At 40.1% G+C, this 22,274-nt stretch overlaps 1 protein-coding gene across 36 annotated transcripts in view; it reads right to left on the bottom strand.

Annotated features, from left to right (window-relative positions):
• Positions 1 to 22,274, bottom strand: part of MADD (MAP kinase activating death domain) — a 73,151-nt gene that overhangs the window by 29,531 nt on the left and 21,346 nt on the right. For 7 of the 36 annotated variants that reach the window (XM_027704974.1, XM_027705042.1, XM_027705034.1 and 4 more), the window contains 18 exons: positions 21,866 to 21,979; positions 21,087 to 21,167; positions 19,873 to 19,929; positions 18,936 to 19,114; positions 18,118 to 18,353; positions 17,594 to 17,750; positions 16,532 to 16,638; positions 15,481 to 15,674; positions 14,541 to 14,872; positions 13,763 to 13,902; positions 12,400 to 12,501; positions 11,515 to 11,553; positions 10,445 to 10,504; positions 9,883 to 9,985; positions 7,076 to 7,262; positions 6,752 to 6,902; positions 5,299 to 5,505; positions 350 to 403 (listed from right to left, as the gene is read on the bottom strand). In XM_027704974.1, the coding sequence (XP_027560775.1) occupies positions 350 to 403; positions 5,299 to 5,505; positions 6,752 to 6,902; positions 7,076 to 7,262; positions 9,883 to 9,985; positions 10,445 to 10,504; positions 11,515 to 11,553; positions 12,400 to 12,501; positions 13,763 to 13,902; positions 14,541 to 14,872; positions 15,481 to 15,674; positions 16,532 to 16,638; positions 17,594 to 17,750; positions 18,118 to 18,353; positions 18,936 to 19,114; positions 19,873 to 19,929; positions 21,087 to 21,167; positions 21,866 to 21,979 (2,500 nt within the window). The remainder of the gene's footprint in view (positions 1 to 349; positions 404 to 5,298; positions 5,506 to 6,751; positions 6,903 to 7,075; positions 7,263 to 9,882; positions 9,986 to 10,444; positions 10,505 to 11,514; positions 11,554 to 12,399; positions 12,502 to 13,762; positions 13,903 to 14,540; positions 14,873 to 15,480; positions 15,675 to 16,531; positions 16,639 to 17,593; positions 17,751 to 18,117; positions 18,354 to 18,935; positions 19,115 to 19,872; positions 19,930 to 21,086; positions 21,168 to 21,865; positions 21,980 to 22,274) is intronic. The other 29 variants (XM_027705181.1, XM_027705174.1, XM_027705166.1 and 26 more) reach the window with 20 other exon arrangements.

Below are 22,274 nucleotides of genomic sequence, written 5' to 3' on the forward strand. Positions count from 1 at the left end.
ACTGGTCTTTAAAGTTTTAAGAAAGGAGATGAGCTATCTTAAAATTCTTCCATATTTATCTGATATGGTGAGGATGCAGAATATCTGCTTCCCCATCTCTGAAGAAGGCAACATTCAGGGGAGGAAAAAAAAAGAAAGGAAAAAAAAAAGAAGAGACATTTGTGCACAATTTCCCTAGGCCAAACTGATCTGTTTGGTCTCTCTAATGCACACTTTCTTTAAATAGACCTTTTTTCTTGTGGGTATAAAACCTGTGTGCCATAGATGCAAGCTCACCCTGCACCTGGTGAGTTGGCAGTTATGGGGAGGCTGGAGGAGTCAGTTTCTACATTTTTTTTAATTTCCTTACTCGTTTTTTCCAAAGATTTTTGCTTTTTCACTTCCTGGTGCTTGTTCCACAATTCTACCCAAGATGCATTGAAAGCAGGAGAGAAAGAGAAAGAGTCAGCAGCTGGTCAGACAGGTGAAAGAGGGGAAAAAAATTTGAAACCAAAAACCCACCCCTTCATCTCAAAAAAAAAAGGAAAAAAAGAAAAAAAGGAACAAAAAAAAAAAGGTAGAATTTCATGAATGGTTAATAAATACCATTTTAAAATAAATCAGTGTTAGGTATTGAGCACTGTATCATTTCTTAATAACAGCTGTGGTGCATCCCACCCTCCCCTCCTCAGGCCACACTATGACAACAGTGAATCAACTAAGGAAAAACAGCTCTTATGAACACATATAATGCAATTAATCACCTTTCCTGAGAAAGGTATTTAAGACTCTCAGATCTTTACTCCTCTAAAGTGTAGGCATCACAGAAGCTCTAATTAACAGAAACATTTTAATGTCTCTAGTTTATATCACTGAAAGGAAAAGACACAAAAACAGCAGCAGCAATTCCCAAAAAAATAAAACCGTAGGTTAACACAACATTTAAGCAATATTATATCTTAACAGCTTATCACGAAGTTTACAAGTTATTTTTGACCTCACAACATTCTCAATAAATGCCTGGCTCTGCCTATCAACCTGTCCTATATGCAAAGAGCTGAACTTCTTTGCATCCACTTGTTCCTATCAGGATATAAAGAATGGAAAATGGAAAAGAAGAAAAATGAGCAAGATATCAGTCATGCTTAATACCAATTTCCAAAACTCAAATTAGGTCACAGCATTCCAATCAAGTCGAGGAATTCCCTAAGAGGATATACAATGCACAGAACAGGAAAAAAGTCTGAATTCTCCTTACATTTGAAACTTAGTCCTGGGACAATAGTGATAAGACACTTGCACTTTTCCGTCACTCACATTCCTCACACTCCTCACATTTCTCAACTCTTTGAAATGCAGTCACCTTTTCTGCTCAGAAACATTGATCATTCCAGGTGCTGGCCTATTGGCCAAAGGAAACATTACAAGCTGACATGCTGAACTGACTCCGAATGTTAGGCACTGTCCTCTCTCACTAGCACAGTGAAAGGTGGGAAGACCACAGTGGAAGATCCTCTCAGAAAAGTTGCAAAGGGAAGGAAAAAGAAGTACAATGTTCTTTTCTTCAAGGAGACTTCCTGAGCAATTGAAAGGTCACTTGAATTGTGTCAGAAACCCACCCCACCCTGCAAATGGCAGAAATAAGGGCACAACAGGCTCTAAAAAACAAAATGTCCACTGAAAAAAATTAAAACAGATAGTGTTGCAACTGTGGAGGAAGGCTCCAAAATATTATTATTAAACACATTAGGAAAAGGCAAGGAACAAGGCAAATGCAACTAGGTAGAAAAAGCTAGAAAGACGGCCTCTAGCCAACTGATTTCTAGATCTGCTTCATGATTGATGGATCTTCCTTCAACTTTCATAGACAGACAGATGGATAGGATAAAATTGCTTACGGATCCAAACAGCATCCTATAGGCTTATCTAGCTGAGCACACACTGACACAGATAACAATCTCTAAGATAGACTAAATTTGTTTGTTAAACGGCTTTGAAAACATCTGGCCTCTTAGGGGCTTAGTCTATATAGCTTTACTTTAAAAACCACCAGACTGAAAGCTACAATACCTGCCATTAGATTACTTTTATCTGACTTGTCTGTTAATTCAGGGTATCATATATACTAGCACATTACAAACAGACTAGATTTAACTCTAGTCAAAGAAGAAAAGGAAAACTCCAAGTAAACTCAAGGGGTATAAAATACTATGCCTATGACTTTGTTAAATGAGCTTGAACTAAACAGGACATCAGGTCCAGAAAGGATCTGATGCAGACAAAGTAGGTAGCACAATCTTTTCTTTTTAAAAACCCAGCTAAGATAAAGTGATCTGACAGGATTAAACAATTATTTTAAAAGTAGTAATGGAAACTTCAGTAAGTACTGACATTTTCATTATCAGTTACGGCAAGTATTCAATAAACTAAACCAACCACTAATGTAAAATGGGAAACCACTATCAACTTTAAAGTCAGCAGTGTCCTAATAAAAAGACCAACACTAGAGGTGATGACCATGAACCCTGGAAGACAAGTACCCCAGAAGTAAGCATCCGATGATCTTTTGGGAAATGAAGTATCAGAGGCATCATCTTCACAATGAACTTTCTAGCTAAGAATTAGGTATTAAGCACAGCAAAGATCAAGCCTAAGCTGGTAAAAATCCCCCCCACTTCACATCAGAAATAAGAATTTTGAATGCTCTGTTACAAGAGAACATCAAAAGTACACAAAAACCCATAAACTTCCTGAAAAGTGAACAAGAAAAGGAGATCAAGGAAGAACATATCCACCCTGACCCTCGGAAAACTCTGAACCTCCTGGCCATTGTTCCCACAGTACAAAAATCCATACAAATTCAGCTACCACACCTTTAGATCTCAGAGATTTAGTTTAATTACCACACTAACATACGCTTCTCATATGGCTACTGCAAACAGCATTGTACATTATTTTAACTCTATCATTCTGAAGACTTCTCATTCCTCTTGTATCTAGGTCAAAAGGTTAGCAGCCTAATTTGTATTTCATCTATACAATACCAACAAATTCATCAAAAGTTTTATTTACATATCTGCAACCTGAGGCTGTAAGTACCTTCCAAACTTCACAGAATCAAGTAACTGCTGAAGTTCAAAGGGTCCTCTGGAGACCATCTAGTGAAACGTCCCTGCTCAAAGTAGGGTTGACTAAAGCTCGCTGCCACAGGACCATGTCCAGTCAGGTATTAACTATCTCCAAAGATGGATAATCCACAACCTTTCCATGCAACCTATTCCAGTGTTGGAGCATCTTCACACAAGAACATTTTTTCTCATGTTTAAATTGAACTACTTACAAATACTTTGTTATTTCAGAAACATGTAAATGTTTACCAAATACTTCATCCCTAAATAAATTAATTTGATTGAGAATATCTGCATTTCACTGCAGAAGGAATTTCAGCCTAGCTATGACTAACTCAAATCCTGTATATCCAAAGTTGTCTTATTCTGAAGCCTTCATGACAGAACATAAAGGAAGTATAATAGTCAAGCAGCTTTAAATTATCGTCCTGCAACACAAGAGAAATTCTCTTTATTTCTAGATCACATGAGTCAAATGAACATGGACACTATACTGTTTTTACAGCAATATCCTAAAGACTAACTTGCATATCAGTTCTGGTGAAAGACAAAAGCAGTTACAAAAAAAGGCTTCAGAAAAAACATTAAAGTCTTTACAACTTTGATCCGTTTTGGTAAAACCACATCCTTCTCGTAACTTAGCTCCACAGAAGACAAGTGGAAATCTTCAGAGCATCAGAACCACCAATAAAAATGTACCTTTGCCTGCCCTTGAAGACTGTGAATTGTTTAAGGCTAATATTCTGGCAACAGTAGTTAACATGACATATTAAGTAGCTCTTCTTTTTAAAAGGACTCCTTATGATGCTTCACAAACACGGACTGTCTGATCTTTATGATTTCCATTTCTATGATGCTTTAATTTCATCTAAGGGAAAGAAGCAGTCTTAGCAATCCAATCAAAAGATCTCTCTTCATTCTTTAAAAGAACACCAGCCTAGTGCCTGATTTATTCTTAGTTGTGTCAGAGGCAACTTTCCTTTTTTTCCCTCTACAGAAAAGTAATGAAGTATCCAGCACAAACCAAACAACTAACTGAAATACCGGAAATCTGAATCTGAATCTCTTCCAGCTTTATGATAGATTTTCAAAGAGAGAGCAAGACTAGTTTCTGAGCAACTGCCTCCATAGATTACCTCTTTAAACAAGAAAGCAAATCAAGTCAGAGGGATTCAGTATCAGTTCAGAAGGACTCAACAGTATTTAGCCTGCAGCTATTATGCGGGTATAAGACTGAATGTTTGCATTCCTGCTACATAACTGCTCAATATACACATTCCCTTGTCTTATACCACATACTACAGGTATGCACACTTTCAGAAGATTATTCTTTCATACAATGACTCCATTAAAATGTTATTTTAAACCAGCTGCAAGAAGCAATGGCTAAAATTTAATGTATTTTTGCAGTTGACAAAAATTTTCTCATATGTTGAGGCTACTTTTCTCATGTTTACAACCGACAGCATGCTGGATTAACCAAAATATTTTTTCTCCTCCACCAAAAAAACCTGTAAAGCACTTTTTAGATGAAACAGTTTAAAGCCTACCTTTAACTTTTTCCCAAGACATAGAGAAAAGCCATACCAGCTAAGAAATTAAGGCAGGAAAATTTCTAGCAACCAGCCTAGCAGATGCTGTTTAGACAGATATGCGTTCTATTTGCTACTGCATGGAAGGAAAATCCATCAGTCCTGTTCACTGAAACTGTTAACATTACAACTAAACTTCTTTTGGAAATTTTATTGTTAACAATCAGCATATTCTGGGTCCCATTTCTATCAGGATGTGATCTAGATAATTGACAGGTAGCAAGCAATTATAAGAAACATTTATTACATGTTTCCATGTTTCCCTTCCACGGTTGCCCTTTCTGAAGTCCTGCTATCCCTGTTTCCCTTTTGCCATTTCCTGTTGCTTGAAAACAGCAATCACAGAGCAAAAAATAAAGCTGTTATAAGTGTAATGAAATTTAGAAACATTTAAGATTAGAAAGCTTCTGGGAGAAAACTGCAGTGGGTAGTTTAACTCAAAGTAGAGTGAAGACACATATGATTGTTTCTTGTGATCCAAGGTGTAAATGAAGCATGTTACAGCAGCAATGTAGTGTGTTAAAATGGAGAGAATGCAAATAGAACCTAATGCCAAAATAGAATTCCCTTCTGCACTTGACATGAATCTCAATACACACCAATGGAAGCAATAAAATTTTCTTCCTTTAGACTTCTTGTGTCAAACTCCCTTGGCCCTTTGCCTGCAGGGCTTGGTGGCTTTGGCATTATCTGAGGTACCGGCAGCTGCATCGCAGGTTTTGGCTCCACTCTTGGGGATGATCCAGGATCCTTGCCAACTGGAGTGACAGATCCATCTGTTGGACTTCGTTTTCTCTTTTCTGGTTCTTTAAAGAAAAGAATAGTGTTGAGAGGAAATAAATAAATAAATAGATAGATAGATAGAAAGAAACATAAGGAAAAAGGAAATGACAGTGGGAAAAGAAAGATGAGACAGATGGTCTCAACTAAATCATTAAGCCTGGCACTGAAACAGCTCAGTGCCACATTTGTTCCCCTAGGTCAACATGGCTTGCTGATAGCCTGACACATTGGTGGAATAAGTAGATGAGAAAGCCAGAATGCTGTTTTAGGGTACTCAAATATCTCATTCCTGTATACTTGAAACCTAGGAATGTTCTCTGACACATTAACTGTACCATCTCCTCTGCCAAGTTGTGAAAAATTAAACAACTCTGCCTAAACTGCCAAGAATATCACTTACAGAATATAAGTAAGCTCCTCTCACAGTGCAAAGGTCACAAATACAGTCATTTTCATGGGTAACACTAAATGAAACCAGTTAGGAAAAAAACAAAAAGAACCTATCAGCTATAGCTCTTCCATCATTCTCCGAGACTTCCTATAACCCTACGTCCCAACAGGTAGTTTGGATTATTTCTCTGTATCAAACCCCACAGTCTGAATTACAGCAACACCTTCAGAATAGAATAATTAAAATCAGGTTTTCCATAAAGAGCCTCCTTCAATCCTGCACAAACTGTTCCAATTGCTGACGAGTCTAATAGTCAAAACTTCATACCCTAATATCTAAATCTGTCATATCACTAGACCTTGTGATACCTTTGTTCAGTAGATTAAAGATTCTGCTATCAGCAACACAGTATGCATCATATGCAAACCAAACAATTTCAGGATTACTAGTTTATTACTAGATGTTAAATAACTTTAAGATAAATGCTAATCTCTATAAAACATCTACTTAAATAACTAGATCAACTAATTGAAAACAAGTTAAAACATATGAAACAGCTAAAATTTTACTATAAATTAAGATGTTATGCAATAATGAGACATATCACGGCTTTAGAAGTTTGCATCAATTTTGTCTATTGTGACCTCAATTAATTTACTGGGTAAAGTCTACTTACCATCAAATTATGCTATCTAGTCTTTACTCTTTTACTACCATTGAGTTTTACATCAGTCATTCTAATTTTGCTTAGAATCAGTGTCAGACTAAAAGGCATGTTTTAAAACCCCTGAAATATCAGACGGTACAACACAGCTACCTTCACAATAAGGATCTTGTTTGGTTCATAAACACAGTATTCTCATAAACACTCTTCTTACCTTTATTATAATAGTGAGTATGTGCTATCTCTAGCAGGCCAAAAACACTGGCCATGCCTCCCAGGCCAGCATTTGCATATGAATGCTCCAAGCTTAAGACTGTGCACTTCAGCAAGTCCAGCATGCCTTTATAAACCTTGCGGCTGATCTCCTGCAATGAAAATCCCATTAGTGTTTCTATTTCAGAAGTGAGAAAGTAATTCAATAACTTAAATTCCAAAACTGCTGTAACATCAGCTTTTAGAAGGCAATGAAGAAAAACTTTCTACGAATTGAGCCTCAGCAAACACTGAGTGTGAGGACCCTGCTGAGTTCAGCACTGACCACGTCCTGTATGACATCCTGTCGAGCATCTTCTTCTGACTGGATGGTGCGATTCAGCTTGCTTAGTACAAAGACACGGAGCTGCTCACTCTCCAGCAGACGTCGGACCCTCTTCATATTCAGCCAGCCAACACCCTGCCCATCAAGAACATTGTGTACCACCTCCTTCAGGAACTGCTGGTTCTCACTGAGAGATTTAAGAGAAAGCAAGGAAAAGTTAACCCTCTGCTTACTTTGGTTTGCATGGGAAGAGAGATATGGCCAGGACACAGACAGAAATACCACTGAAATGGTTTATTGCTTAAACATTGTTAAAATCATGGAAAGGCTTTTGGTCACTGTAGCAAACTGTGCAAAGCAGCAACTGCTCACCAAAGCCTGCCCCTCCCCGAATATGCCCACTAATTTGGACTATGACAGAATTTGAGATACAATAAAAGTAGAATCATAGAATCAGCTGGGTTGGAAGGGACCTCCGAGATGATCAAGTCCAACCCTTGATCCACTACCGCTGCGGTTACTAGATCATGGCACTAAGTGCCATATCCAGTCTCATCTTAAAAACCTCCAGGGACAGTGAATCCACCACTTCCCTGGGCAGCCCATTCCAATGTCTGATCACCCTCTCTGTAAAGAAATTCTTTCTAATATCTAACCTAAACCTCCCTTGGCACAACTTGAGACTGTGCCCTCTTGTCTTGCTGACAATTGCCTGGGAAAAGAGACCAACCCCCACCTGGCTACAACCTCCTTTCAGGTAGTTGTAGAGAGTGATGAGGTCTCCCCTGAGCCTCCTCTTCTCCAGGCTGAACAGCTCCAGCTCCCTCAGCCTCTCCTCATAGGACTTGTGCTTGAGTCCCTTTACCAGCCTAGTTGCCCTCCTCTGGACCTGCTCCAGCACCTCAGTGTCCTTCCTGAACTGAGGGGCCCAGAACTGGACACAGTACTCGAGGTGTGGCCTCACCAGCGCTGAGTACAGGGGAAGAATCACATCCTTGGACCTGCTGGCCACGCTGTTCCTGATCCAGGCCAGGATGCCATTGGCCTTCTTGGCCACCTGGGCACACTGCTGGCTCATGTTCAGCTTCTTGTCAATCCAAACTCCCAGGTCCCTCTCTGTCTGGCTGCTCTCCAGCCACTCTGTGCCCAGCCTGTAGCGCTGCAGGGGGTTGTTGTGGCCAAAGTGCAGGACTCGGCACTTGGTCTTGTTGAACCTCATCCCGTTGGAATCGGCCCAACTCTCCAACCTATCCAGGTCCCTCTGCAGAGTCCTCCTGCCTTCCAGCTGATCCACACTCCCCCCCAGCTTGGTGTCATCTGCAAATTTGCTGATGATGGACTCAATCCTCTCGTCCGGATCATCAATAAAGATATTAAACAGAACTGGGCCCAACACTGATCCCTGGTACTATTGCCCAATTATCCCAGGAGCAGAATGTATCCAGAAGTGTAAAAGACTGAGATGCTAATAGCTCAGTCAAGGTGCAAACTGACAGTGTAAAGTAACCACTCAGGTGCTGAGGGCATGCACATCCAACACCTCAGGCTACAAGCTGGCTGTTAAACAAGATCGGGAGAGAGGCAAATCCGGCTAGGCAGGGTAGTGTTTCTTTGTCCTTACACAAATGACTCAGCTGTAATAACTCCCCTCTGGGGAAGCACCAGAACAATTCACACACAGCCTGAAGACAGTCCTCTCTGCTGATGGGCCATAATTGACTCACTTGTGCTGATGTAACAGGCAGTTGTAACATCTTAAAAGGTGTCAAAGACTCCTGAAATGATCCAGCATTACGTCCATTGTAAAACTCCCTGCCCCAGGGGAGGTACCGGAGGCATTCCCACCTCACCTAAGCCCAATAAAAGACGGCAGGAACTTCACTTAAGACATAGTTCCTTACTACATTGGGCATCATGAACTTCTTCCTTCACCACCACTGGCTTTTTCCCTCCCAACCCTGGGTTTCCCTCAATGGATCCAAACTGCAATCATCACTTCAACAAGGCTGGCACTCTCATCACCCAGAAGAACACAAGAAGAGATCAAAGGGATTCCATTGGAATCCATGAAATGGTGATTATTTTTTTTACTTAATGTTTTTTGGTCACACTCTCTCCCCCTTTCTCTCTTTTCCCTATTTCTTTCTATCTCTATCTCACATTTACTGTTGAATAAAAATCTGTACTACTGACTTTAGCATATCGTCTCATTTGCACCTTAATTTGGGCAGAGGCATCTCTCTAATAATTTTAAAGAACCTGCTCATAACACTTGTCTCCCAAACCCAGTAGCTCACAGTAAATTTCACTCTACCTGTGACTGCTACATAGGAATGGGAGGAGAAAGCACAGGCACAGATCAAGTAACGTTTACTTGCACTATTCTGAGTCCCTTCCCAAGGCTCAGAAAATCATGTCACGTGAATTCATGGAATCAAACTGCTTCATTTGACTCAGTTGATCCCCTGTGTGGTGCATTAAAACTCTGCTGGCTAGATCACCTTGTCAAGAACACACTCAGTTACAAAGAATAACTACTGAGCTAAAGTAGGAACCTGGAAAATACTCAATCTCATACAGAAAGAGGATACGTTTTGAAGCACAGAAAAATAAGTATGTGCGCTATTAACTGTAAGACCATCCATATGGAATCTTCCCAGACAATAGTATGTCCAGGTCTAGGGCCACAAAAGTACTACTTAGTTTTCAACAGCTAGACTTCTGAGAAAACATTGGCCAAGTATGAGGCCACTCTAACTACACTGTACACTCAAAAAACAATATTACACTCAAACTAGCAATATTACCTGGAATTGCTAGTTCGTCCCTGAGGCGATGGAGATTCTCTCTTCACTGTTGGGCTGTGCTTTATGACTGAAGATTTTTGATCCACAAGAGCTCGTCTATTTCCTAAAGAGAAGAGGAAACAGGATGAGAGAAAGGGGTGGGAGGAAAACATTCTGATCCCGGGACAGTAACAAGCAATGCTAAAGTTGGCTAACACACCTACTTGAATCACAGGTAACAGACTTCAAACAAAATGGAAACTCCAAAAAAGCAGCAGCATGTATCATATTCTAGCATCACACATCGGCAGAAAACAGTAATGGGAGTAATGCAGAGAGAAAAAGAGAAGATGGTAATGGGAGCAGGAGGTGAGAGGCAGGAAAAGTTTGGCTGCTCTGCATGCAGTTCCACAACAAGAACCATCTTCAAATTAGTCACTATATGTAAAAGCATAATGCATTGAGGGTGACTAGTATAGATCATGTGGTACTGGTTACCCAGCGAGAAAGGTAGCCCAAAGTGAGGCATAGGGAATGCTGGAAACTGTTACATCATGCACAGCTCATGCTGTAGGGAACCCACCTTCATTGCTTACTGGGCCAGCTTCAGTAATAATCTCCATTATAGTATTTAACCCAAATACTGGGACACAAAATATACAATTAGTAGTGTACTACAATATCTACACGCCCCACTGTCAGCATCAAACGAATTCAGCTACCAGCTTCTTCCCAGCCCTCCCTCAAAACAAAACCCAGATGAGACTAGAGCAGGAAGGATGCTTGAAAGCCCAAGACCACAAGGGCCAGAATAACTTAAGAGATAGTGCTTGACTTGAAATTTGGCATCGTGGAACCAATGTATTGCATCTTCAAGGACATCACTGCACGTATTGTGTTTGAACAGCACTATGAAAAACATCTGCATCACTGAAGAAAAAATATTAATGGATGCGCGTGAAATAAAAATTAAAAAGGAGGATGGAAAGTGGTCAAACAGCAGCAATGAGATGGAGTCCCAGCATCATTTCCCATTACAGTTAGAAACACACACTTGGCAAGAACAGTGCAGCAATTTTATATCTGTACAATAAAGACAAAAACATTTAAAAAACACTGAAGTGCCCAGTGGGAATCCCAGTGAGCCAGCATGCACATGTAAATGAACACAAACACACACACACACACACACGCACATGCATAAAAGAGACTGAGCTACTCCACGGAAATCCCATCCTCATATCTGCATAGTAACTTCAAAGACCCTACAGGATTAAAATAGTCAAGAAAAGAACACGAAAGTGCAGAAGATGAGGTACAAAGCATGAACGTGGAATGGCAAACCCCATCACTGTTTTCTTCCAATGCATGGAATCAGTCATTAAGTTTTCTTAAGGAAATAACCCTGACATGAAGTTATGTTTCTTATCCAGCACAACTGGACATGAAAACATAACCAACTGGTAAAAGGTTGTCAAAAACAGCTGTGCAGAGTCTCTGCTAGCGTTTTCACCCTACCAGTCCTGTTACTCCTCATTTTACATATAGGGAATGATTACTTGACTCAAAAACAAAGTCCAAAGCAGAAACACAAAATCGAGCTTTTGGTCTTTGTTTCTACAAGGTCAAAGGTCAGCAAAATATCATACCAACCTTCATCCACATCCCTTCCCAATTCCAGATTAAAGTAATCTTTACCGATAAAAGTGATGAGGAGGAAAACATAAATGAAAAAAATCAACATATTAAAACAAAAGCAGTACGTTCTAATCAGACAGAATAACTCAAAAGGCAAAATAAAATCTCTCCCCAGTTTAGCATCTGAAAAGGTCTCAGCACTAAGGCACCAGCACATGCTCAGTCACCTTGTGTTATTACAGCTGGTACAAGGGTGACCAGGCTTTCTAACTTCCCATGGTACGAGGGTCATTTCTCTAGTGCCCATTCAGACATATTAACTATTGATACTGCAGACAAATAGGAGATGTTCTAATGAAAAGATTGTGCACATGTACTAGGGATTGATCTTCACTCTGAGAGAGCTGAAGTATGGTTATAATTTGATTTTCTATTTAGTGATTTGAAAAGACTACAAACACTTCGGAAGCTCACGTAAACTGCAGTCTCCATGGGAGGATGGCATTATCTCCACTTACAAAGGCAGCATCATTACTCTAATAAATTACCTAAGGCTAGTCATGAAGATAGTGGCAGCACAAAAGTAGGACCTACCTCTTGGTTCCCATTCTTTACACTAAGTACTTAAAAATAAAACAAAATACAAAACAAAACCAACATTCATAATGTATCTGTTAACTCAGGCTAGACCAGACACTCTCCCATCCCAACACAGCCCAATTGTTAGGAAGAAGACTGACTGAGAAATATCAAGACAATTTACTGTCTTGATCCTTAAGACAGGTACTACCCAAACAACAAAAATGCATCACTCCCAGGATTCCTGTCAGAGGTAAGACCTCGGACTTCCAAGTCACAAGAACAGTAACGGCTGTAGAAGATAAAGGGAAAAATGGTTACCTTTCAGGCTGGGAAAAGGAGTATTCTTGTCTCTCCCAACTTTCGTTGGTAGGGCTAAGTTGGACAAACTGAAACTTGTGCTGTGGTTTCTGTACAAGCTGCCTAAGACAGAAGAGGAAAAAAATTAAATGCCTAGTGCTCACTGCACACACACAATTTTCTGTAATTCACCATCTTATTCCAGATCCTTAATGGTTAAGTTGTTCTTTATTACCCAAAAGTCTCACAAGCATAACATGATCTCATTTACATTGCAACCAAATCTGTAACCAGATTATTCTAAATTGTAAAAAACATAAGTTTTAGCTTTTATGTCACAATAATTGCTGTTGGATCTTTGAGTCTTAAATGTAACAGTAATGTCCACCTGTCTTCCTGCACCTAAACAGATAACATCACTTCAGCTGTATCTTATAGTTTGAGCCTCTTTTTGAGGGCAAGGGAATGACTGGGCCACATGAGAAAAAAGGGTGACACATCTCCAAACCATGTACCTCTGAAGTGAGGACTGTGCACTGTGTCTTGTGAAACACTGTAAATCTGTCACAGAACCATGCTTTTTGAAATGGAAGGTTTTCATTTATTAGGAAAAAACATACGTTCTACCTGGTACAGACAAATCTTAAGAACATGATAATGTATCACCATCTGGTTAAGCCTCTAGGCAGCCTGAAAGCATCACATTTAGATCACGGAGCTGATTAACATTTCAAGTTATTTATTTAAAATGCCCAGCGTACTATTTCAATTTGCTTTGGTTCCTTCTTTTTGTTTTTTTGCAGCCTTATTTTAGTAACAGTCATTTTACCAGAACATCCAATATATTTTCCCCACTGCTGCAAACTTCTTTCACTGCTCCCCACTATAGTGCAAGACTCAACTGGCCATGTCTTCTTACTGAGAAATCCTAAATCGGTTTTCCACGTCTGTGGGGTTTTTTATTAAAATATAATTGAAAGTAGGTGAGCACGGTCAAGAAATTGAATTTGGCACCTAAACACACAATGTGGCAGCATGGAAGGTACACCACTGTAAGATTTTTGTATCAGCTTCATGAAATTGCATGATGCTTGCTTTGAATGAAACTGAAAGAATTTCTCATCTGTGCCCTAAAGTGCCACACAACTCAAGGGGCTAACTACATAAACAAAGTCCTTCTTACTGATTATATGAAAAAATCATAAAGCAGTAGTTGTCAGTAGTGTAAGATAAATAGGTCCTGTGGCTCCCCACATGACTTCTGGAGAGTTGATAACAATTTGACAACCAAGTCATTCTCTTAACTAGCAATCCCTCTATTCCGTCTCTCTGTAAGCTCTAATATAGTAAATAAAACTGGCTTAATGAATGCACTTGTACATACTTGCAAAAGACATGATGCCCCCAAAACCTTCACTGCTGTTGTTGGAGACAGTAGAGTTTGGGGAGCTGGCCCTGGAATCTGAATCTGCATCAGAATCATTGGCCAGTTTTAAACTGTTTGGCCGGAGTAACTTCTGAGACCTTTAAAGAAATTAAGTACAACGATTATTAGCATTTCCCCCTCCCATCCCAAAACAGCACATTGTATGATTATGGGAGACTGATGTTGGTATCATTCCCCATCAGTTTTCACTACACTACCTGTACCTCTTGGGAAAGAAAAGAAAAGAAAAAAACAAGAGAAAGAAAAAATGAGAGAACTGAACATTCAGGCTTTTATTGCCTTTCAGGGCATGCTGAAAACTGGTCTGCAAAAAAGCATTGGTGGATTTGGGGGTGAAATGGTTCTGCTTTGAAAGCAATAACAAGAAAACCCATTGTCATCAATCGCTATACTACCTTTCCCCCAAAAGACAAAGCTTCACACAAAAAATAATTGCTCAACAGTTTTCAGAAATCAGTAGGTGATATGCTAGAATGTTCTAGAAAGAACTGATAATTCTCATAGCTCCTGCTGCTTACATAAAAGCAAGGAACTGAGGGAACTGAGCAAGTGCTTTTACTCAAACCAGAAGGGTTGACAGCATTTCAATATTAGATGAGAGTGATCAACAACACATTTCAGGTGCAAAAGACATTTGAGTGAATGTTAAACGACATGAAGCAGACAGAAAACCCAGAAGTGCTGTACAGAAGGGCAGGAGACAAGGAGGATTCACCTGCTTCCATTGAGATTCTGGTCAAATCTTGGGGTGTAGCTCTCTTCCTGCTCATCATCTTCATCCTCTGTAGGAAAACCATACTGAGGTTCGAAGTATGGATTGTCATACTCTCGCTTCCTCACCACCCCTTCTGAGGAGCTCATGCTGCCAGCTGCGATGTCACTCTCACGACGATCCAAGCTTATCTTGGGAAAGCTTGGTTGCAGTGGCAAGGAAGGGAGGTGGTTTGAAAATCCAGCAGCCAACTTCTCTTCTATTTCTGCTGAGTCTGTTGCCTCCTGTGGACCAGTCAAATCATTGATCTGTTCGCTAATTTGCATTACATACAACTGAAGGGCAGGACAAGAACAATTATTTCAAACTGGGAAGTCTGCACAGTCCCTGATGCTTGCTACTGGCCTCCCCCCCATCCCCACTATCTGTGCCTCTAACCTAAGTCTTTATATATTTGTGCACAGTATTTGTGCACTGTTCTCAGGACTTAGTCCTCTGTAAACCAGATCTTAATAGTAAGTGTTAGCTCAAGATAATGGTTTTCCATTACCATGTTTGGTGGTTATGCAAGTAATTCCCATTCTTCTCAACCAACCACAGATTCATAAGTTTCCCCACACCACTCTGTTCCTCTAAACACATCAGGTCTTTCCAGACTCTGTAAAAGGAATTCCTGTAGTCACAACCCGGACCATTTCTCTCTGCTAGTGCTGCATTTTTCAATGCATTGGAACTTTTTGCACAGGAATGGTCTATCCCAGCACAAGAGTGTACCAGCAAACTCCACCTTGCTCAGAAAGTCCAGGGAGAGCATGCAATTTAATCTGTGCATGGTTTCACAGTCCTATTAGCTTTTGCCCTTCTCAGAAAGAACCATGTGCATTCTCCCATTCTTTATCTCCTAATACGTTGATCTTGAGGCTGAACTCATCTCAGTACACACATGATTTGCTCCATGGATGACAGTGCTGGGGCTGCTACTGGCTGTAGTACTGGAACTTGAACGAGGCTGGTTGTTCTCCTGGGAGTTCTCACTGTCCATGGTCTGTTCATCCATATCCCCTGAATATTCTTGAAAATCATCAAATTCCACTTCACTAGCATCACCAAGGGCTGCATGAGTCAGGGGGTCAACATCTGCAAACACATTATTTTTCATTAAACAACACTTTTTTCCTCAGCCTTTTGTCCAACTAACTAAAGATCCCTAGCAGATGAGTACTGCTCACCAGAATAAACTTGCACAAAAATTTAGGTTGTAAAGGGCTTTTGGAGGTAACCTACTCCAACTCTCTGCTCAAAGCAGAGGTTAACTTCAAAATTAAAGTAGGTTTCTCAGGGCTTTGCCCCACTGAGTTTTGAAAGTTTTCAAGGCTTGACATTCTACGGTGATCCTGGGAACCTGTTTAACTAAAATAAGCATTAAGTTCTTTTCCTAATGTCCAAGCAGAGCTTCTTTTGTTGCAGCTCATGATTATTTACCTCTTGTCCTTGGGACATAAGAAATGTTTTGGCACTCCTAGATTTTTATTTAAGAAAGTGAGAGTTTATGCAGCTTCCATACAAGCCACAGAGAATGCATTTTTTTGCCTCTGTTAGGATAGAGTGATACATTAAAGCCAGGACTGAGAACCAATATGCAGGGGCAGGAAACAGCTCACACTCTGTTACCCATATTGCACAGTATTTACTGGAAACAGCATGTTGTTTCCAGATCTAGTGAGACAGTTTTGTTCAGCAGCACCTATTTCTGTTCTTCCTCCCCACAGTGTCCTTAGTAAGGCATTGTTTCTAAGCAAGAGAAAGTCCTTTTTCAGCCTACCCCTGGATATTGAAGGAGTATAGAACACACTTCTATCTCAGAGCAAGACCTCAATGGAACAATACCTTGTTCTGATTCAGGGACTTAGGGGAGGCATTTTTCCCAAAGTGCAGATGAATGGTGAAAGAGAACCCATGTGGACCTTGTGAAAGTAAAGATCAAAGTTACTCACTTGGGGTATCACCATTAATGTCACATTTCATCATCTCACTGACAAAGTCACCAAGGGAGGAGTAGGAGGAACTTGAGTCGTCATAGTCGACACTGTCACTGCCACTGCCACAACAGGTGAGAAAGAGAGATGAGTGGCAGCATAAAAGCAATAGCAGGGCCTGACATTTTAAAGATGTGAACTGGCACTGTCTTAATGGATAAATCTCATATTATAATATCTACAAGCAAATTTCACAAGCCAGCTTCATGAAAGGTCAGAGCATAAAATATAACTTTCAGGTACATGAAGAGAGACGGGATTTAAAGCCTCTTAGCAAAGTTAATGAGGCCATGTATAAGTGAGCAGAGAATGGTGTATTAATTCACAAAATACGTATGTGTTTATGTAGGCCAACTTCAAGAGAATAGGAAATCATTTCCTTTTTACACTAGTGATAAAAGCCACTCTGTTAGCACCACTGGTGCTGTGTAGAATGTAAAATATGTGCAAGTCCAAGCCTGAAATATCTCACAGACTAGGATGGAATGAAGGATAATGAAACTAGACACAAAACTCCAGGAAATATGGCCAAAAACTACTATAACAAAAAAGTTTCCTTTCATTTTACTGAACCTACAAGGAGGTCGCAGGCAGCGGGTAGTACTAACAAGCTTTGCATAACTATGGGCAGGGAATAGAGATTTGAAAGAGTGGTTGGATGAGTGGGAGTATTTGTAGTACTGCAATAGAAATAACTAGAGAAGGAACAGCATGGAAGAAAAAAAATATTAGGGTGTGAGGATATGCCAAATGTCAAGTGGCATAGAGGTAGCAAAAGAAAAACAGGAAAATACTTATGGAGAACCACTTTAAATGACGACACTAACAAAGGGTTAAGAGGTTTGTTGGGATAACAGAGCAGTGCAAAAATTTACTTCAGTGTCAGTACTCTGCCCAGACAGAAGCAATTAAACAGCAACCTGGCAGGCTACAGGAAAAGGCTGCAAATATGAAGTAGGAGAAGAGGTTCAGCAATTTGAAGCAACTATCATGTGTTCTAGGGCCATGATCCCTACTAACCTGTCATCAGTGGGATCAGAATCTGTTTCTTTCTCTGCTGGGATATTCAGTGCTTCAGCCAGCTGTGAATTACTGTCATAGACTCGATAGTGGATCGGCTGCAGCTGGTGAGCATACCACTTGGGTTTGTCACCAATCAGGGCTGGGTCAAACATGTCTGCACAAAATACAAGGAGAGCATTAATTGAACTAATTTGTTGGTGTCAAAGGCTTCATTCACAGTGAAACTACCCTTTACTGACTCTTGCACAAAGAAAGGGACAGTCTCTACTCTAAGAAGCCTACAAGACTTCTCTGTAATCAAACAAGACAAAAACTAAAATTAATTGAAGGAGTGGCAAACAGTGGAGCTAACTTGGAAGAAACATGAGTATACACATAAAAATAGAAAAATATTCTTTTAACTGAATTTCCCTCCCCATCAGGAACAATACGGTACAAAACTAAGTCCTTCCCTAGAATCTCTTTGCTTTTTAAGTTCCTGCATTATGTCCAAGTGCAGGAAAGATGAGACCAAAACTTACTGTTATGAATTCTTTGGAAAGCATAGTTAGTAGGGTTGAGTGACCATTCTCCAAAGTATTCTACTGCCTGTGTTCTGGAAAGCTTATCTGCAAAAGGCGTTTGCTTCGGCCTGGAGGCAAGAAAAGAATTTGCCTGGAAGGCCACCACTGGTCGTGGGAAGAGACGAAGAGTGCGAGTATGCATTTGGAAACCTTGCAAAACATTTGGTGAGTTGAAGAATCTCACCATAGCAACTCTAAAAAGAAACAGAGAACAATATATCAGATAAAAACACAGAGCATAACAGAAAAGAAGACAGAGAGGCTTTAAAAGGTATGCAACAGGCAATGTTTCAAACCTTTGAAGAATAGTAACCTAAGTCTTCTTAGAAAACAGTTGTCTTGAAAAAAATAAAAGCAAAAAAACAAACCAAGACCCAAGAAATCACTTCGTTCTAACTCGCCACCTAGTTCACCAACACAAAGATCCACTCAATGAAGGATATAATTCTCATATCTACTAGCTGAGGTGACAACTAAGTCTCCAGCTTTTTTTGTAGTTCAAGGCTTATGATTTAAGCTGAGGATACAATATCAGACTGACAAATCCAGGTAAAGTGGATGATCTATAGGAAAATGCAAGAAACAAAACACCCCCTCAAGATACACTTATGTTCATGCAGGTAATAGATCTGAGATAAACACTGTAATTTCTGCTCTTTTCCCCCCCCATGATGTGAAGTAGAATCTGCAATAGAACCTGGAAGATGCTGTTTCATCCACAGAAGTGTTTGTACTTTTTTATGAAGACTCAATGGTACCTTGCTGTTCAGCCTCACCTGGTAGCCACATCGACAGAGTCCACATCATTTCCATAGATCAGGGGGTTGAATTCTGTGGAGGGAGTAGACTGCAAATCATTCTGTGGTCTTCCCAGCAGCAGTGGCACCTCCTGCCCCTCCTGGAACTTCTCTAGATTAAGAATGGGCTGAGTATTCAGACTCATACTGGCCAGGGCCTAACGAAGGACATTATGCAGACGTTCAGCAAGAACAGTTATTCAAGGAACAAAAGAGAGATCAGAGCTACCCTGCCCTCTAGGCAATTGCAACAATTGTGCATGCTCCATTAATTTGTTTTAAACCTCCTCCTATGCTGAGTCAATAAATATCTCCAGGCCCTCCTTTATGTTTATTGTCATAATGATCTCTTCATTGCTTAAACAGTTCTGGAGCCAGTCAAGGAGTAGCACAGAAGTCCACTTTGCTAGATCATTCATGACATGAAAACAGATAGTCCAAATAGGACCACAAGTAGTATGGCTCCACATACAACTTACTGTAGAGTTATTCCCATGTGCAGTTTGAATACATCTTGGGACCTAAAGACCTTGTAACTTGCCTTGCAACTTGGCCATTCAGCCAGTGAGTTTGATATACCAGGACAATGTGAAGACACCTTAACACAAACATCTGCCTGTACCCCTGCAAACCTCCACTTTCCAACTAATTGGAGTCTTCATCTCTCCATAAAGCTACCATCCTCTTCAACCCTCATAAAGTTTTCATGGATACGCGCTGGAGCAGCACAAGTGATAAATCAGTCCTGGACACCCAGACCTATCCTAAATCTTCCTCATGTATCCCATTTGCCCACTGAGGCTTCATCTTTTCATTAAAAAAAAATACATAAAACCAAACCAAACAAACAAAAACAAAACCTCCAAAGGAAAAGTATAAAATGGAAAATTGAGGGGAAAAGAATAAAATAAAGAACCTTGTTGTCAGGAGTGAGCAGCTGTTTCTGAGTGATTGCAGTCATGCTAACCAGACACTGGAGGCAAGATGGAAGATCATATAATAACACCACAGCAGCCCATCAGAGCCAAGACGAACACATGATCACAGAGAAACAGATGGAAGGAAAAAAAAATCTATTACTACCAAATATCACAAATGAGAGGAAACAAAAGGGACCACAAAATAAGCACATCTTAGGAAAGAGGTCTAACTGCCCCACCCCCAAACATTCACATCTTGCCACTTTGGAAACTGGAAAGCCTGCTGTCCTTAATGATGCAGCTAAGAACTTCCTACTACGGTTTAAAAGCAGATATCCCAAAATTCATTTATTGACTCTAAGACCCAAAGGCACACAAAACTTTAACCTTAGTGATGTGGGCCACAATTTTGTCTTGTCCACTTTGTACAGCAACCAGCAGCACTCCTTCTTTGCCAATGGTAATGATAATGTCCATAAGGAATACATAGGGATGTAAGCTGAATCTGAGTGCAGACTCCGAGAATCTTAAATATGGCTTAAAAAAACCTGCAATTTGTTCTTCTGATACCCAACTTTGCCCTAGTGAGACAGTTTTGCTAAACAGTGCCTGAAATTGCAAGGGGGTGAGGCAGCAGTGGGGGGAAGGTTGTTCTAACAAAACTCCAGGCAACACATCACTTCCATCTGTGCTGACAGCAGGTACTGGGGTATGACAGAGGTTACACACTTTGCTCTCTTGGTCTATGAGGAAAGAGCAAACCTCATCACACTAGTAACACCTTTACCTTTAGATACTGCATGCAGCGTGCATAAGGAAAACAGAAATAAAGAGATAAAACCTGCTTGACACGATCAGCCAGGATGACCCAAGCTGATTAATGGCTTAGCAGGACCTGAGAGGAGAGACTGAGACCTCACACACAGATCTGTGAATGGAGGGGAAACAAAGATGATCATAGCTTGATGGATCAAGTCAGAGTTTAAAGCCCACATGGCAAATGTAAAAGGAGGAATCTGGAACTTTCTGCACCAACTGGAAATAAGTTAGCCCCAAGCAACAGTAAAAATCAGAAACTATCTATTGTGTACAGGGCCATTTCAGCTTTACATTTGCATTGCATTCTTACCCACTATAGCAGAAGAGCTGGGCAAGACTACATCTGCTAAGTTCTACTGAATCTGAGTCCTTTCCTCAAAGTGCATATTACCTGTTTCAGATGCTTTTTCAGCTCTGAAGCTTCTGGTTCTGGCAGTGCTGGCAATGATTCCGCATTTGTGGGAACAATCACCTGGAATTAAGCACAGCAACAAATTAAAAATTCCTGATCTGCAGTCATTTCCAAAACAGAATCTCCTGAATCTCCACCACCCTAGAGACCAAGGAATAGAAGTCATAAAGTAAAATAATTAATAATTAAAAAAACACAATCTGACACACATACAGCTGCATTTTACTTTGACGTTCACTTCTCTATGGTTGTTTTTGTTTACAGTATCCCAAACAGTGGAGTTACTTTATCATTTACCACAGAAAAAAGAGAAGTTTGAATTAACCCACACTTTCCATCAAGTAGATGATGGTTTACACATTTCCCCGGAATTAGCCTTACTCATACCTCTGTAGAAAGTGAGATACATAGCCCCATTCGAATCATGACAACCAAGGCTGCTGGAAGGCTCTGAACAGTTTGGGTTTCTTAGGTAGGACTATAAGAAACAGTCTCACAAGTAGTCAAGAAGAAAGCTTTATCATTTGTTTGAGGATTTATCTTCTAATGATATAGCCAGATGGATTAACTGAAAAAGGATACCTTATGCAAAAGAAATGGGAACCTTGAGACACAATAAGGAATGGAACCCTAAAGTTTAAGATGGGAGTGGCAAAGACAGACCGAGGGCAGGCATTATTAAATTCTCAGTAGGTACACTGATGAAAGTACACAGTTCCCTGGAAACACCACCACAAGTCCTGATGGGTACTACTTACCCTGTTGGTATCCAGGTCAATAAGCCAAACATCATCAGGCATTTTAAAATCCAGTTTGTAAAGAAAGAAACTTGCTGGAACACCAATGATATAAGGCGTAGGGGCTAGAAGCAACTGAGAGAAAGATGGACTTTACTAAGGACAAGATCCACATTTGATATTACCATTTTTCCCAAATATTTATTTATTGACTACAATATGTTCATAGCAGAGCAGACAACACAAAAGGCATTGATAAATAAGTAATAATTATTGTACGATAGAAACATTACCAAAAAAAAAGAATAAAAGTTCCTGCTCAGAAAGCTTTAATGTTCAATTAGAAGAAAATACATTTCCACCTCTCATGTCCCTCTCCTCCCCAGGAAACAGTTTCTCACATTTATCATGGACCAAGAAAAAAAATGTT

Source organism: Neopelma chrysocephalum, unplaced genomic scaffold (assembly GCF_003984885.1).
Source record: "Neopelma chrysocephalum unplaced genomic scaffold, ASM398488v2 Primary Assembly neopelma1_24, whole genome shotgun sequence".
NCBI classification, from domain to species: Eukaryota; Metazoa; Chordata; class Aves; order Passeriformes; family Pipridae; genus Neopelma; species Neopelma chrysocephalum.